Source organism: Salmo salar, chromosome ssa14 (assembly GCF_905237065.1).
Source record: "Salmo salar chromosome ssa14, Ssal_v3.1, whole genome shotgun sequence".
Taxonomy (NCBI): Eukaryota; Metazoa; Chordata; class Actinopteri; order Salmoniformes; family Salmonidae; genus Salmo; species Salmo salar.
This window is the reverse complement of record NC_059455.1, coordinates 31,630,440-31,650,063: the sequence shown is the minus strand read 5'-3', so window position 1 is coordinate 31,650,063 and position 19,624 is coordinate 31,630,440. Positions and strand designations below refer to the sequence as shown.

The following is a 19,624-nucleotide window of genomic DNA, read 5'->3' as shown; positions in this document are numbered from 1 at the left end:
CAGTGTGTGACAGGTTAGTACAGTGGTGAACCTATAGGCCTTCAGTGTGTGACAGGTTAGTACAGTGGTGAACCTATAGGCCTTCAGTGTGACAGGTTAGTACAGTGGTGAACCTGTAGGTCTTCAGTGTGTGACAGGTTCGTGATTCTGAAAGGACAGCAACCATAATACCAGCACACTCATGTATGAGAGTGCACTTTTTGTAAAACACTATGTAGCAAGCTAAAAAAAACACGGAGCCTAACGTTAGCTAGATAGATAAACTAACTAGCTGTTTGTTGACTGACTGACTTTTCCCCCTCATCGTTTTTCGGTGGCTATACACAGCTAGAGATGCAGGTATCATTTGGTTAGCAAGCAAGAACTTGAACTGCGTTCGCAAATTCATTCTGGCAAATGGCTTGTTTGTTTAAAGGCCTACTGTGGCTCTGATTGGCTATAGCGCACCGGTCTGTGTAGACTCCGATCCTGGATAAGACAGATGTTTTATTTACTGCAGTGTCTAATGTCTATTAATTGTCCAAACACACGGCCACTTTCCCACTCTATATTGCTATGGGATTTTCACAGATGCCTTAGTATACGTAATTCCCCAACATTCTAAGAATTTATGAAAACGTGAAAATGACCATATCTAAGTGGTTGCTTGTCAGATTTTTTAAAAGTGTAATATTCTTTCTGGGTGTGTATATAAACACATTTCATGTTCCTAAAATGCTATCAGTTCCACTTTAAATGCAACAATGTTTCACACACGTTGTATTTTCCCTCAGCATGCATTTTTTCACTATTCTGAATGCCTAAAGAATCCATATGTTGTTAAATATGAAAACAGAAATACTGGACATTATGGTGGTGATTTGACCAAATTACAATCATGGTCTTGAATTGGACTTGCATTTTTCTGTCTCGGACCCCTTGTCCCCCTCCCGGTCTTGACTCGGTCTTGCCTCGGACTCTATTTGCTCCGGTCTTGGTCTTGAATTGGTCTCGCTTTACGTGGTCTCGAACACAACACTGACTAGTGGATAAACCAATTTGTTCAGCAAGAGTAGACACTGGTATGGTATGTTCGCAAATGTCATTGCTGTTCTGTTTCTGTCCAGCAGAAATGTCCTTAAACCAGTTAGTGTGGTTGTACAGAGATGCATTGGTTGTCATAATGGCCATAGCAAGATGCCATAGCCAGAAATGTGAAGAGGAGAAAATCAATGGTTATATATTTTTTTATGTTGTTGCCTTTTCATTCTTTTTAAAAGAGGTATTCTTGACTCATAGTAGTTTGTCAACATAGGGCAGCTAACAAACAATCACAATGCCAGGTGCTTGGGCACTAGCTAAGCACAGGCTAACTCTGGCTCTAAGATAGTCACACAGGGAAGCACCATATTTATTACAGCTGATCTCAGGAACTTACTGTAGCCTAGCTGCTGTTTGTTAATGATCCTAGACATCTTGTGTGTGAAAAGATCTGTTTGAAGTTTCCCTGTTTTACCATACTGATACAATTATGATGAAGTACAATATTCATTCACTAATAAAACAAAGGATTGCCATTCAGGATTTACAATCATGTTTACCTCTGTATAACAAAGTTACACTTCTGGAGACCACAACTCACGGTGACGTAGTCTAACCCCTAATATATTTTTGTTGTTTTGACAGTTGTATTGTAATGGTGTAAAACTTTTGTATTGTATGTTTATTATTTTACAATCTCACCTATATTATGATATTCAGTTGGCCTTTTTTTGGAAAGAAAATGTTTGAATGAGAATTAAAGAGAATGAATATTAAATAAATGGAGCAAATATTGGCTCTGTCCTCAGGAGAATATAGAAAAGCTTAGAACCAAGCACACAGAGCATCTGCTTTACTTGAAACTGGTTACATTGAATTCCACAAAACCTCTTTGTTCAAGGCAGCCTTCTAAAAAGGCTGCACTTATTTTAAGTTTGTAGTTTAACATGTTTTCCATTCAGAACCCAAATTCAGTTCGTTGGTAACTAATATGACATACTCTATAGCTTCTTGTCCTCTGTATTTGATCTCCCTTTGAAGAAAACATTCCTTCGCACAAATTACTTATTGCAATATATTTAACTTTTTCACTCTGAACAGCTTTTTAATGGTGCAAATGTTATACCACTGCTTTGAATGTGTCATCTTTGGCCAAATATTGACAATTTACCCAGCCTTCAACGAGTCCTTGTTTTGTAATATGTATTTCTAGTAACATTTTATGTATTTTACAAGTGTAGTCAAGTAAATTAATAAAACTGTTTTGCCTGGATATCTCTTTATTTTTTTAAGTGTAGTGATCCTGTTAACTTGACTGAAAGCGGCCAGTGATTTGCTGACCAGTATGGCAGAAGTCTGACCAGTATGGCAAAATGGCTGAAGTCCAAGCACCTGACCTGAAATGTATAATCAATGGTTAGAGCTACCATTGTTGACCCCCAATTCTGACTAGTATTTCTTAGGCCTACACTTTTATACGTGAAAGATTCAATGTAATTGAAGAGGATGTAGACTGGAGGAAGACAAAGCACAACCATTTACAGTCGGTGATTGCATTACCAACCAACCCACACATTCACCAAGAGTGAATAAAACAACAGGCTGATCAGTTCATCAGTTGCTATTTAATTATTTTGATGTATTAAACACTTGGGAGTACCCTCCCAAAAATCCATTAACTATTCATTCTCTTAACTAAACATGTGCAGGCAGTCAAAACCTATATGTGATTTATGTTGAATTTCTTACAAAGTTAAACATTCAATGCTTTTACAAGACGTTTAAAATAACATAAAAACAAAACATTACTCTTACTTTGGAAAGCGGTAATTCACTTTTTAAAACAATATATTGCAACAAAGTTAATAAATCCAGTGTACAATGGCTCACTACTAACTATGTAACTGTGCTCTCACCTGAACCGAATGTGACAAGATTAATATTAACCCTATCAGTCCCACGACCCCAGCAAAAATCGTCTTTTAATGTATCTGACTTTCATTTATCTGCATGTCCAGCCCTTATATTTAGCCTCACAATGGAGTGTTATTTTCAGGACAACCAGGGCTACAAGTAGAACACAAAACGATTTGACATAAAACAGTTGCATTCATGAGTTTTATTGACTAATGTCAATGTTTTTAAAAAAAAATTATCAGCCAAAGCAAAAACCTGATCAAATGAATTGATATGAATGCTGTAAGTACAGAAATTGTATGCTCACTGGGAAATGACAACTATTTGGATTTTGTGAGAGCCACTATGTGAGCTTATTATAGACACTATGTCCTGGGATTTCCTATGATCTTCTATGTAGAACAACCCCTTACCTTCTAACAACTCTTGTGTAGGTTTTGAGCGTCATAGTTACATGCACGTGTTCGTGAGAGTCTCACCTTTTCATAAATATCTTTGAATAGTTTGTTGCTCAAACCTTTCAGACTACATACGTTTTTGTAAAAAGACCCAGTCCAGGGCCCCTTTGGGATCGGCACTTGTCTCACAAACACAGCTCTAGCACAGCCCCCGTTAATTACACAGACTAATGGTTGGTATCTACGGATGCAGAAACAAGACAAATCCAATGGTTCTACCCAGAAGTCCAAAACGCACCGGCGTTACAGTGGGACTCATTGGGTTAATTCAATTATGTCAATCAGATAAACACGCAAATCAGCTTTCAAAAAGCTAACACATAACATGCTGGCACTTTTCTAAATATAATTAATTACATTTTACCTTAAAGTAATCACAAATACTTAATTATCTGAGGTCAATCTACTCTTTATTGCTCTCAAGAAACTGATAATGAAGTGCCTTTCTATAAAACAAATGACCCAGTTCAAAATGAAATATCCTAAATAGGTCTATGTTTTGGATGTATATAACCTAAAGTAAACAGAGACCCTTTATACGAGACCTGTATAACACAATTATAGACCTATATCATTCCACAGTCCACACCACAAGTGAGTGATACACGGTTAACGTAAAAGTATCAGCACTGCACAACATGTAACTGCCCATCTAGAATTGCTTAGAAAATTCTAGACTTCTCCATAGGACAGTACAGCCCAATCTGAAGTACAATTAAATGATCCATGAATTAGTCTTTAATCTGGCTTTCTTGTATTCTCAAGCAGACAGTGACTGCAGTTGAAAGAACATCGTCAATGTTTCACACAATCCAACAATGTCAGTAATCAATGCTCTTTTATACTTATTTTGTATTTCTAGCAATCTTGTCAATGTTTTTATGTTGGATAATATTATCCCAGAATTACCCCTTCCTCATAACATTTCAAATCAGACTTCCCTTTTGTTGCTGAAGTCATTGGTTTGGTAAGTTACTGTCGAGACAAACATTTTTCCTTTCACAGGAGTTGGTTAGCCTATTTACAAACTGATATGCTACAAGTCAAGGTGGATATTTCTTGTTCAATAAACTTCAGAGACAACACACAGAGAGAAATATGGTACTGTACTGATGTTCTCCTACAGAACAGAAGTTTAACATCAAGATGTTGACATTCAAAACATCTGTCACCTGAGGGTAAAGCAGATGGATTTTTTAAACTTTCAAATGGTGTCAGTCCATGTTGCACGACTTGCAATTATTCTGTATTTTTCTGTACATCAAATACGTGGCAAGCAAGGCAACAATAAATTGAAGCCTGGATAGTATACAATGGCGTTCGGAAATCATTTAGCCTAAACATATCCAACCCCCTTTTGATGTTTTGTCCTTTAAAAACGACTTTGTCTGACCAAAACAACTGACTTCCTGTGTCTGCATTTGACTTTCAGATGGGTTGCTTCAAAATGGAATGATCCTCCCATTTGCAATAAAATGCAAGGTTAGAATATGCTTTTTAACACTTAAGTAGTAATGTTCCCATTTAAGACTAAAACGGCTATTGTACGTATCACCAATTAACAAAAACCTGCTTGGTTCTAATCCAGCAACTGATTTTCACACACTAGGTTATTGGTTTTGATATCGGTTCTGGCTGATCTGAAGAGTGACTGGCTTGCCCACTGACGTGTAGACTTTGGTTTTGTATCTCTGCTGCCCTCCCTCCATTCTCTGCACCTCAGAGCAGTATGCAAGCTTGACTTCTTGCTTGGCGTGGCTGACCTGGATGGGAATCTCGCTCTCACTTCTAGACTGGCCTCTGCTGGGGTGGTGGTGGGGGCCAGCCAGGGAGAACATGCTGCCTGAGAGGTACTCTCTAAAGCGGCTGAAGAAGCCAGGGCTGCGCCTCCCCCTGGGCACCACCACAGGCCTCCCCACATTGAGCAGCACTGGCTGGCCCACGACAGAGCCCCGAATCTCCCTCTGAAGCACAGAGATCTCACAGGGTCTCTCGGGAGGGGAGGGCCTGGTGTTGGAGGAGCCGTAGGTCTCCCCCTCCCTGGGAACATAGTCCTCCAGGTCCTCCAGGGTGAGAACGCGACCGTCCTGGGTCAGGGTCTTAGGCTCCAGCTTCCTGGGAGGTTCCATGTTATCGTCATCATCCGGTTCTGTGACAAAGGCCTCTTGCTGCTCCTCTAGCCAGGCCTCATCATGTTCATGGTCGTTAGGGATTAGAACAGAGGAGACCTCGCAGGCCTCTTCACTGAGTCCAGGGGTGACCTCGGACCCAGCCACGTTCTCATCCTCCTCATCATCATCCCAGGTTATAGGCTGAGCCCCCTCCAGCTCGGAGCAGTTCTGCAGCTCTACCAGCTTGTTGTTGGAATTGTTGGTGTTGGGGTTCGGGGACCTCTGTGGCCGGGTGAAGGAGGGGGTGTTCGCTCGCTCCGACCCAGCTGGGGAGACCCCTCTTCTCCTGGATAGCCTGGGCGACTTGTTGACCTTGTACTCAATGATTTCCTCTACCTCCACCCACCTGTTCTCTGCGGCCCGGGCCCCAGAACCCCCCTCGGGCTCCGTGACGTACAGGGTGGGGATAGTGGTCTTCCTGCTGGCAGAAACCTGCCTCCTCTGCCTGGCCGTGCCGGTGGGGGTGGTGGGGAGATCTGGGGTGGTGGTTTCGGAGCGGTTGAACCCAGATGGAGACACGCCGCGACGCTTCATACGGGTGTTCTTCACCACCGTAGTTATGGTCTCCTCTCTGTAAGGGTACACAGCACAGAGGGTGTGAGAGAGGGACAGACCGGAAGGTACACTTAAAAAAAAGGTTAAATCTAGAACCTAAAAGGGTTCTTTGGCTGTCCCCATAGGATAACCCTATGAAGAACCATTTTTGCTTCCAGTTAGAACCCTTTTTTCTAAGAGTGTATTGTATGCAGGGAATAGAACAGAAGGTATGAGAGAGACAGCAGAGAGAGAGAACAACTTGCGGGCATGCTGTTTTCACAATAAGCCTACATACAAAAGATGTTAATTAGCGTGTACACGCACATGGACACGCACACACACAAAGTGAAGTCTTTTCTACTCATACAAACATGTCATGCAATGGTACATGAGTTAAGGAAAATGTGCAGACACAAAAAATATTAACAACCATTCCCTTATGGAACCATTCCATATGCCGGCTCCTTGGAAGTTATATTTGGCATTGAGCGAGCCCCTCTTACACTCAGGGTTCAAATACTGCCTGGCCATGCATGCAGAGGTCACACACAAGTATGCATGCTTCTTCTAGCCTGTATCATAACCTGGTCACACTTACATGATGATGGTTTTCTTTGGTGTTTTAGTCTCCTGCTCAGTGACTAGAAGGAAAGCAGGACGAGGCTTATGGAGTTAGTCAGATAAATTGATAGCTAATGTCAAGACAAAAAGACTACATCATCTAAATTGTTGATGAACTGATGGTTCATCTTTTCCTTTGAATGAACGTGGCTTATGGAAATTAAAGCATACATTCTCTACATTTTAAGGACCTGGTAAAAGAGGTAAATTATGAAACTAATGCATAACGGAATGTGCATGAATGGGAGTATTCCTACCTTCGATGGTGATCGCCTGCTCTCCTCTTCTAGCCACAGCAGAAGGAAGGCACAGATCAACTGCACATTTAGCACTGCCCAGTCGATTGGACAACTGGGATGGGCAGGGAGGAGAATACATTAGGCTTACTGAAACAATGGCTTCATCTTATCAATGTAATGTCTCATGAAAACAATCCTCTTTGGAGGATGCCAAGCATCCAAATAATGTAACTACTGTTACATGTTACTACTACTGTATCTCTCGTGTTTCTTTTATATTGATCTGTGATACAGCAGCAGCTATTCACAAGAGGTGCTTTGCAGTCCAATGTTTTACAACTGTATGGAATGGTTTCCTGGACCCATATTAGGCTAGTCCTGGATTAAGAATCCCTATTGAAAGTACATTTCAGTCTGGTACTAGGCTTTATTTGGCTGGGACACCGGCCCTGTTTTCTTTAGCTGAGGGGTGGTGAATTAAAGGCCTACCTCACACTCGTAATGTCCCAGGTCTCTCTCCGTAGGGCCTTTAATGACCAGCACCAGGACTCCACTACGGGACTCAGTGTAGGTCTGATACTTCTCCTGGTCAGTCAGCAGCCTGCCCTCCTTGAACCACCTGTTCAGGGACACGCATGAAATGACATTGAGATAATATGAATTACCTTACGCATACTTATTTATTATCTTATGCAGTATATTAACTATTAAGAATGGGCAACATAATGAGCACAGTAGGAAGAAACAAATGGCACAGTCCACTGTCACTAAAAGATTGTCAGTTTAAAGAGCCTAGGAGACAGGTGTGGTGTAGTGTACCTGATCTTGGGTCTGGGGGCACTCTGGATGGTGCAGGAGAACTGAGCATCCTCACCAACGATTAAGACAGCATTCCTCATCTTGTTCACGAAACGAGGAGGCACTACCACACACACAATATTTACTCTTGAAAACAGGCTTATTTTTTTTACAAGATTAACATTCCTCCCAGACAATTTAGATTCTTGGAATTGTAGATTTTTTTCCCCAAAGCAAAGTATCAATCACTTTTACTGTTGACATGTACACTGAGTGTACAAAACATTAGGAACTCCTTCCTAATATTGAGTTGGACCCCCTTTTGCCCTCAGAACAGCCTCGATTTATCGAGGCGTGGACTCTACAAGGTATCGAAAGCGTTCTACAGGGATACATGTTGACTCCAATGCTTCTCACAGTCGTGTCAAGTTGGCTGAATGTCCTTTGGGTGGTGGACCATTCTTGATACACACAGAAAACTGCTGAGCATGAAAAACCCAGCAGCATTGCATTTCTTGACACACTCAAACCGGTGTGCCTGGCACCTACTACCATAAGCCGTTCAAAGGAACCTAAATCACCGTCTGAATGGCACACAATCCATGTCTCTATTGTCTCAAGGCTTAAAAATCATTCTTCATCCTGTCTCCTCCCCCCCATGTACACTGATTTGATTGATGTGGATTTAACAAGGGACATCAATAAGGGATCATAGCTTTCACCTGGATTCAACTGGTCGGTCTATGTCATGGAAAGAGCAGGTGTTCCTAATGTTTTGGATACTCATTGTATGTCAATGATTCTTATGAGTAGGGTCTGGGTGTGCGCTATGTTCACTTTCACAGTTCAAGCCTAATGTTGTTGTCATTTCCCCTCTGTAATAGAGACTGACCTTGGACAGTGATCTTTCCCAGGGTGCTGGCGTTGCCTGCTGTGCTAGTGGCGAAGCACATGTACTGTCCAGAGTCATCAGCCGTCATGTTGTCCAGGATCAGGGTGCAGGAACCATCAGGGTCCTCGATGATGATGTGGTGAGGGTCGGCCTCCACTGCACGCCCGTCTGTCATCAGAGGAGGAAACAGTTTTAACACAGGAGGTGTTTCTACCTCAAAAACATGAACATGGTATGGGCTATGTAGATAAAAACAAACATGCACTGTATGCACAGCTATTGCGTGGTTTCGCACAGTGGTCTCGCTGGTGTGTCTCTTACCCTTGTACCAGGTGACCACAGGTTTGGGTACTCCAGTAACCTTGCAGGCCAGTTTCACCGTCTGTCTCAGCTCCGCTGTGCAGTCAGCCAGAAGCTCATCAAAGTCAGGCATACCTGGACAGATAGAGGGATGTATTTACACATCAATCAATCCTGAGTGGAGAGATGACACATTTTATGCAATTACCGATTAAATTATAGTATGCAATTTCATAGTATGTAAAAAGTACTTGTTTGATAGTGAAGGTTAGATCACAATATGCTATGTCAAACTATGTCTCTGTTTGTCTGGTGGATCTGAGTGAATGTGTGTGTGTCAGACTTACTCCAGGCAGGCATGGTGTAGCGCTGCTGCAGCTCCCTGAGGTCTCGCAGCCAGGAGTTCTTGATGATGACGGTGCGAGCCTGAAGCGTGTACTTCCTAACAGAGTCCTCACGCTCGTGCCAGATCTCAAAGGCCCGGTCGTCACCCTCCACTGTCTCATTCACATCTATGTTGTTCAGCTAGGGAGGAAGACAGACAGAGAAACAGTAGTTATCCTCAAGACTAATGATTGACTTTATTTATCTGTTAAAAATAATTTCCTATGTCATAGGAAGTGTGACATTGATGATATATTCTCTCCAGCAGCAATAATCTATTTCTATGCCAACCCTGAACAACAGATTGGAATTGTCTGGTATTCCGAGTTGACAAATTCTTTAGTGACTTGTTTCAGTGGATTGACATGCTGAGTTACATATGGAGTTTTTAGAAAGAGCAATGAAGAGTCTTACCTTCATCATGTTCTTAAAGACGTAGCCCTGGGTGTCTGTGTTGGTGTCTCTCTTGGATTTGCAGATGATGACATAGTTTTTGAAGAGGAACGCGTGTCGATGGTGACCTCTGGAGGAGGACCTTACCCCAGGTGCACCCTCCCACACCATGAAGGGTCCCTTTCAGAAAACACAACACCGTCACATAGGCTACAGAAACAAAATGAGTTGAAAATCCTCAAGAATATGGTCGTATTCACTAGCCACCAGAAGGAAGCAAATGGATTTTGGTTATTCACCTGTCTGATGGGCTCCCCCAATACATCCAGAGTGGCAGGGTAGTTCTCTATCATGGAGACGTGGTGTGTGTTCTCTGAACGCTGAGGCAGTGATGAAACCATGGCATAGGCCTCCTCCAGCAGGCAGCAGTTCTGACCGTTCCTGGCCTTGTTCCTGATCAGCTCCTACAGTCACAGAAATGGGCACAACGATTTAAGATAATAATAATAATAATAATAATAATAACAGTAATATTTAAACAAGATTTTATAACATAAAAACATATGACAATTTAGGCTCAGGTGCATTCATTTCTAGTGAACAAGAACAAAGAATACCCTATTGTCACGTCCTAACCAGTAAAGGGGTCATTTGTCATTGTAGTATGGTCAGGGCGTGGCAGGGGGTGTTGTTTTTGTGTGTTTTGGGGTTGGTTTATTTAGAGGGGATTTGTTCTAGTTTTCTATGTGTGGCCGAGTATGGTTTCCAATCAGAGGCAGGTGTCTTACGTTGTCTCTGATTGGAAGCCATACTTAGGCAGCCCTTTTTTCCTTTGGGTTTGTGGGTGGTTGTTTTCTGTATAGCCGTGTGCCTTACGGAACTGTTTTGTCGTTTGTTTATTTTGTTTGAGTGTTCACTCTAAATAAAGAAAGAAGATGAGCACTATACCCGCTGCGCATTGGTCTGTCCCTTACAACGCCTATGACACCTATTTACAGCTTTAAACTCTCACCTTGAGCAAGGCCTTGTACTTCTGGATTCTGTCCAGAGGTTTCTGTAGGTAAGCGTTGATGCTCAGTACAGGACCTTCAGCAGGGTCGGCACTGGCCTGTTCTTTGTCTGTGTATTCCTGTGACAAAGACAACAGGGTTTAGAAACATGGCCATTACTAGCCTTACATCAGTCAGCCATCATAATCACAAAGATGACGAGACTTACACATTAATAACCATTTGTGCTAACAGTATTTGTGAAGGGTTCACTTACCTTGAAGAAGCGGTGTACGGTCTTGTCACTGATAGCGGCCTCTGCCTTTTGCTGGCCTACGAGGTACTGGAGGTATTTCTCAAAGCCCTCGCTACTCCTCAGGAAGCGCATGGCCACGTCATCATCAGTGTCGCAGTGGATCAACTTAGGGAGCATGGACCTGCACATCACACAGTATGGGGTCAATTCATTCAGCAGCTTTGTGAGAAATGTAATTATTACCAGTATATTTAAGCAATACACCCAGAGGTGGTGTGATATGTTTAAGCAATAAGGCCCGAGGGGGTGTGGTATATGGCCAATATACCAAGGCTAAGGACTGTTCATTCGCACATTGCAAAACAGAGTGCCTGGATACAGCCCTTAGCCGTGGTATATTGGCAATGTACCACAAACCCCCGAGGTGCCTTATTGCTATTATAAACTGGTTACCAACGTAATTAGAGCAGTAAAAATACATGTTTTGTCATAACCATGGTATACGGTCTGATATACCATGGCTGTCAGCCAATCAGTACTCAGGGCTCAAACCACCCAGTTTATAATGGCAAATATATCACGGCTAAGGGTAGTTCTTACGCAAACCTTAGGCATGACGCAAACCCCAGAGGTGACTTATTGCTTTAACAAACCGGTTACTAAGATAAATAGAACAGTAAAAAATATACTGAACAAAAATATAAATCCAATATGCAACAATTTCAAAGATTTTACTGAATTACAGTTCACATAAGGAAATCAGTCAATTGAGATAGGCCCTAATCTATGTATTTCACACAACTGGGAATACAGATATGCATCTGTTGGTCACTGGTACCTTAAAAAAAAGGTATGGGGGTGGATCAGAAAACCAGTCAGTATCTGGTGTGACCACCATTTCTCATGCACGCCACACATCTCCTTCGTATAGAGTTGATCAGTCTGTTGATTGTGGCCTGTGGAATGTTGTCTCACTCCTCTTCAATGGCTCTGTGAAGTTGCTGGATTTTGGCGGGAACTGGAACACGCCGTCACACACACACACGTCAATCCCGAGCATCCCAAACGTGCTCAATATGTGACATGTCTGGTGAGTATGCAGGCCATGGTAGAACTGGGACATTTTCAGCTTCCAGGAAATGTGTACAGATCCTTGTGACATGGGGCCATGCATTATTATGCTGAAATAAAGTGATGGCGGTGGATGAATGGTATGAAACTGGTCCTCAGGATCTCGTCACGGTATTGATGTGCATTCAAATTGCCATTGATAAAATGCAATTGTGCTTGTTGTCCGTAACTTATGCCTGCCCATACCATAACCTCACCATCACCATGGGGCACTCTGTTTACAACGTTGAATCAGCAAACCGCTCACCCACACAACGCTATACACGTGATATGCAGTCGTGAGGCAGGTTGGACGTACTGCCAAATTCTCTAAAATGACGTTGGCGGCGGCTTATGGTAGAGAAATTAACATTCAATTCTCTATCAACAGCTCTGGTGGACATTCCTGCAGTCAGCATGCCAATTGCCCACACTTCAAAACTTCTGTGGCATTGTGTTGTGTGGCCTTTTATTGTGCCCAGCACAATGGTGCACTTGTGTAATTTGTATTTGTATTAAGGCAGTTATATACAATTAGAAATATTACATGATGTTTAATCAGCTTCTTAATATGCCACACCTGTCAGGTGGATGGATTATCTTGGCAAATGAGAAATTCTCACGAACAGGGATGTAAACAAATTCGTGCACAAAGTTTGAGAGAAATACGTTTTTTGTGTGTGTGAACATTTTTGGGGATATTCTATTTCAGCTCATGAAACATGGGACCAACACTTTACATGTTGCGTTTATATTTGTTTAGTGTAATTTTATGGTATATTGTCTGATATACTCACAGCTGGAATGCTGTTTCATCTGTTGGGTTCTGACTTTTAGACTTGAAAACATTAAATATCCTTTTTCATGTCACTGGAGGAGAGAGGGGAATGTAGAATGTTTACATTCTACCAGGATATGTTATTGTCAGACATTAGGGATCCTATGGGAGGAGAAGAGACACAGTCTCATGACAGCCGTGAGTTGGGGAGGAGTGAGGAATTTGAGCAGAGGTCAGGTTAGATGAAGTGAGGAAGAACATATATCACTAATCTTCTGCATAGCAACAGAGGTGTATTGGCTGTTCAGATGTGTAAGGAGGGGCTCAGCATAGGAGAAAGGATTAAATACTAGTGCTTGTGTGGATATGTCTTTGTCTTATGCAGCTGTATGACCCAGTGGGTGAATAAACTTTGTTTGAGCTTTAATAAGAGTCTGAGTTTTTTACTGTGTTTATTTAGAACCTAACACATCCAATCAGCATCCAGAACCCAAACTATCCACTTTATAAGTGGTATATACAGAGTGTACAAAACATTACAAACACCTTCCTAATATTGAGTTGTACCCCCTTTTGCCCTCAGAATAGCCTCAATTCGTTGGTGCATGGACTCTACAAGGTGGCAAAAGCATTCCACAGGGATGCTGGCCCATGTTGACTCAATGCTTCCCACAGTTGTGTCAAGTTGGCTGAATGTCCTTTGGGTGGTGGATCATTTTTGATACACATGGGAAACTGTTGAGTGTGAAAAACCCAGCAGCATTGCAGTTCTTGACACACTCAAACCAGTGTGCCTGGCACCTACTACCATACCCCGTTCAAAGGCACTCAAATCTTTTGTCTTTCCCATTCACCCTCTGAATGGCACACATACACAATCCATGTCTCAAATGTCTCAAGGATTAAAAATAACCCCTTCATCTTCACTGATTGAAGTGGATTTAACAAGTGACATAAATAAGGGATCATAGCTTTCAGGTGGATTCACCTAGTCAGTCTATGTTATGGAAAGAGCAGGTGTTAATGTTTTGTAATGGTATGGTATTATACAATGACAAAACATCAATGCAATAGAACCAGTTAGGTCATTTCTGAAGCATATATACAGGCCTTATAAAGGGTTTATGAAAGCTTCATTAATCCTTAAAAGTTGAAGTTTGTTTAAAGACGGGCCAAAAAAACAGTCAGTGGTACTTACTCGCTATGGAAGGCCTTGATCTCGTTGATGTTCCTGAATATGGCCTCCTTCTGGCTGGTGATGTCAGATGGGGCGTCAGGGCTCTCCACTTGCTTGACGTGGTGGGAGGTGAAGAAGTCCATCTCTTTGACAAACTCTGCCTCGCTGTTGATCATGTCTTGAATCAGTTGGCTAAGGATGACAGAGCATTGTGGTTATTATGGGGTGTCGTTGAGTGTGGTGGTGTTTCTTGCTTGTGGTTGTGTTTCTTGCAGAGCCGAATCCTAACTATCTTCTTTTTACATTCATTCAAAAAAAAATAAAGGGAACACTAAAATAACACATCCTAGATCTGATTGAATGAAATAATCTTATTAAATACTTTTTTCTTTACATAGTTGAATGTGCTGACAACAAAATCACACAAAAATAATCAATGGAAATCCAATTTATCAACCCATGGAGGTCTGGATTTGGAGTCACACTCAAAATTAAAGTGGAAAACCACACTACAGGCTGATCCAACTTTGATGTAATGTCCTTAAAACAAGTCAAAATGAGGCTCAGTAGTGTGTGTGGCCTCCACGTGCCTGTATGACCTCCCTACAATGCCTGGGCATGCTCCTGATGAGGTGACGGATGGTCTCCTGAGGGATCTCCTCCCAGACCTGGACTAAAGCATCCGCCAACTCCTGGACAGTCTGTGGTGCAACGTGGCGTTGGTGGATGGAGCGAGACATGATGACCCAGATGTGCTCAATTGGATTCAGGTCTGGGGAACGGGCGGGCCAGTCCATAGCATCAATGCCTTCCTCTTGCAGGAACTGCTGACACACTCCTGCCACATGAGGTCTAGCTTTGTCTTGCATTAGGAGGAACCCAGGGCCAACCGCATCAGCATATGGTCTCACAAGGGGTCTGAGGATCTCATCTCGGTACCTAATGGCAGTCAGGCTACCTCTGGCGAGCACATGGAGGGCTGTGCGGCCCCCCCCCAAAGAAATGCCACCCCACACCATGACTGACCCACCGCCAAACCAGTCATGCTGGAGGATGTTGCAGGCAGCAGAACGTTCTGCACGGCGTCTCCAGACTGTCACGTCTGTCACATGTGCTCAGTGTGAACCTGCTTTCATCTGTGAAGAGCACAGGGCGCCAGTGGCGATTTTGCCAATCTTGGTGTTCTCTGGCAAATGCCAAACGACCTGCACGGTGTTGGGCTGTAAGCACAACCCCCACCTGTGGACGTCGGGCCCTCATACCACCCTCATGGAGTCTGTTTCTGACCGTTTGAGCAGACACATGCACATTTGTGGCCTGCTGGAGGTCATTTTGCAGGGCTCTGGCAGTGCTCCTCCTGCTCCTCCTTGCACAAAGGCGGAGGTAGCGGTCCTGCTGCTGGGTTGTTGACCTCCTACGGCCTCCTCCATGTCTCCTGATGTACTGGCCTGTCTCCTGGTAGCGCCTCCATGCTCTGGACACTACGCTGACAGACACAGCAAACCGTCTTGTCACAGCTCACATTGATGTGCCATCCTGGATGAGCTGCACTACCTGAGCCACTTGTGTGGGTTGTAGACTCCGTCTCATGCTACCACTAGACTGAAAGCACCGCCAGCATTCAAAAGTGACCAAAACATCAGCCAGGAAGCATAGGAACTGAGAAGTGGTCTGTGGTTACCACCTGCAGAACCACTCCTTTATTGGGGGTGTCTTGCTAATTGCCTATAATTTCCACCTGTTGTCTATTCCATTTGCACAACAGCATGTGAAATTTATTGTCAATCAGTGTTGCTTCCTAAGTGGACAGTTTGATTTCACAGAAGTGTGATTGACTTGGAGTTACATTGTTTTGTTTAAGTGTTCCCTTTATTTTTGTGAGCAGTATATTTATAAAGCCCTTCTTACATCAGCTGATGTCACAAAGTGCTGTACAGAAACCCAGCCTAAAACCCCAAACAGCAAGCAATGCAGCTGTAGAAGCACCCAGAGTCAGAGTTGCATGGCAGTTTGATCTCAGTTTAAGTTTTGGCCCTAATAGAAGAGAGTGTGAGAAGTTCTAGAAGTTCTAGACTCACAGTAGTCTCTTCTTGTATTCTCCTTCTGAGACCTCTTCTCCACCTCCCTCTGGGATGTCACCAGCAACATCAGACAGCTAGAACACAATAGTTTAATATAACATTAAGAACAAAATAACATTTAACTAAAGTAGGGTCAAGAGAGTAGAGGTCGATGTACAATATTGGTGCTAAAGCAATTACTTGTATCTTCAAACACACCTTGAGTTTTTTATCCAGGTAGGCAGGTGAGACCCAGCCTTGGCGGGATGGAGTGGTTTTGGTGGGTTTGGTCCGGACCAGCCATTTCAGTGGATGTGCTGAGTCCAGAACCTCAACATACTGGCCCTCCTTCAGGGAAATGGTATCTTTGTTGGGGATGGTGGGGTTGTAGTCAGCCGTAGCCACATAGATGTCAAACATCTGTAGAAAGAGTCGAACATCAGACAAAGTCTTGTCTATAAGAGCTTACATTTGCAGTGACTTGAATGAAAAAACGTAATTGTATTTATAAGAGATTTGCCCAGAACTGGGTTTGCTGGTGATGCAGGCCAGTTGAGGCCCTTTTCTGCACTAGAAGCTGAAAGGAATAAGTCAAGTAAGTAGCCTGCAAATCCAGTCAAAAATATAAGAGAAAAAACTTCAGAGTCATTAGAGAGGACCCAGTATGAGTGATGTGATACTGAGGTGTTCCAAACAAAGAACAAGAATGACAGATCCTTTTATATAGTTCCATACCTCTCCCCTGGCATCAGGGTCGTCAGACTCAGAGGAGGAGTCAGCGAGAATGGAGCCGGGGCGAGAGCGACCGTGGTGTGGTGAGGCGGAGGGTGTCTTGGTCTCGTCGTCACTATCGCCTCCCGGGACACGTAGTGAGGCTAGGGCAGCGAGGGGGAGGGGTTCAGAGGGAGACAGCCAGGAGAGCATACAATACACACACCTCAGAATATCACAGTATATACAGGTAACTGCCAAAATAAAGTAAACACCTACATTAAGTGTCAATAGAATCCCTCATTTACACAAGTGTTTCCTTTATTTTGGCAGTTACCTGCACATAGGCCTAATACTGTACACACATTCACAGAAAGGTGAAATTGGCCACTGAAACATCGACAGACCAACTGGAATGTGTAGCTTTGGCTTCTTGACACGTGAAATTAATAGTATCACATTTATTTTAAAGTTAGCACAATGAATTATCAAGATTCCTCAGAAGGTTAGCTAAGCTACACATTAGTGCCATCAACAGTTTTGCTGCTACTGCACAAGTTATTTGATTAAATAGTTTTCACTATTACAAACTAGTTAGAACACTAGATGCATGCATAAGAAAGACACTGTACAAATAAGACGTGGGGTCTTAAGTTGTGTCCATACATGTCTGAGTGCAGGCATGTATTTCAGCTATATGCTATCCTGAGTATCACTTCAAAGCCATTTGAATCATGTGCTCAGGTAATCACTGCTTTGCCAAGACACAACTTCTACTAATGCATCAAATAAATATCATGGAGCACAAAATCATAAAGGGAGAAATGTTTGACCACTTATATATATATTCTTTGTTATACTGAAATGGCAGCAGAATAATGGTACTGTTTTAATGATAGTTTTGTCCCCCACTATACGATGGAATCTTGACCATTTTGTTTCAAAATGTTTAAATGTGTCTTGAATGGTGAAATACTGTATGTTAATGTCATCTCCACAAGTCATCACCGCCGGTGATAGCCAAGATATTCTTACTGTCGTGCAACACGAACAGAGGGACGTCATTTTCTAACCCCTTGTTTCATGTCAAGTGGTACTCCTCTATTAAATTCAATGAATCCAATCCAAGTCAGACAGCTAGAGACAGATGCAAAGAGGACATAGTGAGTCTCCTCTTATGTTCTAACTTGGGTAAAGGATGTATCGTTTTTAGTGAGAGTAGCTGAGATCTTTATGTACTGTGGATACATACTGGAGGCTTTGGGCCATGATTTCATCCACTGGAGCACTTGATGGTTCTGTGTGCTGTCTGAATAACAAATTAACGATCGGATGAGAGCATGTGAGTGAATTAATGGATGGATGGATGGAGGGCTGAAGGATGATGAAATGAAGCAATGACAATCCATATCTGTCGGTCGTAGGGGAGGACATGGTGTAGGAATCCACACATTGCTCAAAACACAAGCAGAACAAGTATTAGCGAGTGAGAAGAGAGATCAAATCACATTTATTTAAAAAAAAAAATATTACATTTTAGCAGATGCTCTTATCCAGAGCGACTTACAGTAGTGAATGCATACATTTCATTTCATTTCTTTCATTTTTTTTTTTGTACTGGCCCCCCGTGGGAATCGAACCCACAACCCTGGCGTTGCACACACCATGCTGGCGTTGCAAACACCATGCTCTACCAACTGAGCCACATAAAGAAAATGGCGAGCAGCAAGAGGCAATGTGCATGACATTTTCTTTGAGCTGTTCATTCTTAAAGCCTGCATGAAGCTCTATTAGGAACGGACATATCCACAGTCGCAGCGGTGTAGCTGAGTCCAACAAACGCTGGTGTGTTAGTTGGCCCTTTGCCTGATGGACTGCATGTGGGATGACAGTAACTTGTCATAACATTACATAAACTGTGATGAAGTGTTATGACAGATAGCTTATAGTGTTTATGACAGCATTACAAAGGTAATGTATATATACAATTTGAATTTAGACTTGATCAATGGCAATATTATATATATATATATATATATATATATATATATATATATATATATATATATATATATATTATTATTATGCTATTAAAACACTAAGAACCTTCTCTGTATTACCAGAGACAAGCAGATACAAATGTTTTAGCCTGCAATAAAAGCACACAGACTGTACAATACAACAGGATGTATTTGTCTGTTATATCCCCATTTCCCAGATATTAATATTACATTACTTTAACCTATTCTAGAAGTCATTATAAGTTACATGTAAAATCTAAATAAATTTGCATCAAATCACAAAGTGTATTTACTTGATCTTAAATCAACACAAAGAGTGGAAGAACATTTCTTTAAATCAAATAAGAAAATGTTCTAACTGTGCCCTATTTTGGAGCTTTGATGGAACAGCCCATGACACATTTTCACTCACCTTGGCTGATCTTGGCAGATACCATTTCTGTGATCTGGGAGGTGAGCTTCATAAGGAACTCTTCTGATCCAACTTCACCTAGATACTGCATTTTTCCTCTGCCAACATCTTCGTCTGGAGGGCTGATAGTAATCCCCAGAGGGATTGTGGTCTCTTCCTTTGGTTGTGGTGCTACAACAGAAAGCAGATAATACATTAGGAATGTTTCACATTAGAACTTGCTGTCTGCCACGCATATACTACATCAATTTATATTATGTATGATTAGAAAAGCATGTGTCAGTATGTTTTGCTGTTTATATGTATTGTGGACTCAAGAAATGTTGCTATTGTAACAGCTAATGGGGATCCAAACAAACAAACCAAGTACGGTATATCGT

The 19,624-nt window shown here is 42.3% G+C and overlaps 1 protein-coding gene across 30 annotated transcripts in view; it reads right to left on the bottom strand.

Annotated features, from left to right (window-relative positions):
* Positions 1-2,626: 2,626 nt before the first annotated feature.
* The window catches only part of LOC106569344 (obscurin), an 86,911-nt gene continuing 69,913 nt past the window's right edge, over positions 2,627-19,624 (bottom strand). For all 30 annotated transcript variants that reach the window (XM_045694207.1, XM_045694208.1, XM_014140604.2 and 27 more), the window contains 17 exons: positions 19,245-19,415; positions 16,836-16,975; positions 16,320-16,520; positions 16,119-16,195; positions 14,062-14,232; positions 10,997-11,156; positions 10,743-10,859; positions 10,030-10,194; positions 9,752-9,910; positions 9,301-9,478; positions 8,975-9,088; positions 8,654-8,821; positions 7,783-7,885; positions 7,453-7,582; positions 6,982-7,075; positions 6,702-6,744; positions 2,627-6,137 (listed from right to left, as the gene is read on the bottom strand). In XM_045694207.1, coding sequence (XP_045550163.1) covers positions 5,006-6,137; positions 6,702-6,744; positions 6,982-7,075; positions 7,453-7,582; positions 7,783-7,885; positions 8,654-8,821; positions 8,975-9,088; positions 9,301-9,478; positions 9,752-9,910; positions 10,030-10,194; positions 10,743-10,859; positions 10,997-11,156; positions 14,062-14,232; positions 16,119-16,195; positions 16,320-16,520; positions 16,836-16,975; positions 19,245-19,415 — 3,323 coding nt within the window. In that variant the 3' untranslated portion in view covers positions 2,627-5,005. The remainder of the gene's footprint in view (positions 6,138-6,701; positions 6,745-6,981; positions 7,076-7,452; positions 7,583-7,782; positions 7,886-8,653; positions 8,822-8,974; positions 9,089-9,300; positions 9,479-9,751; positions 9,911-10,029; positions 10,195-10,742; positions 10,860-10,996; positions 11,157-14,061; positions 14,233-16,118; positions 16,196-16,319; positions 16,521-16,835; positions 16,976-19,244; positions 19,416-19,624) is intronic.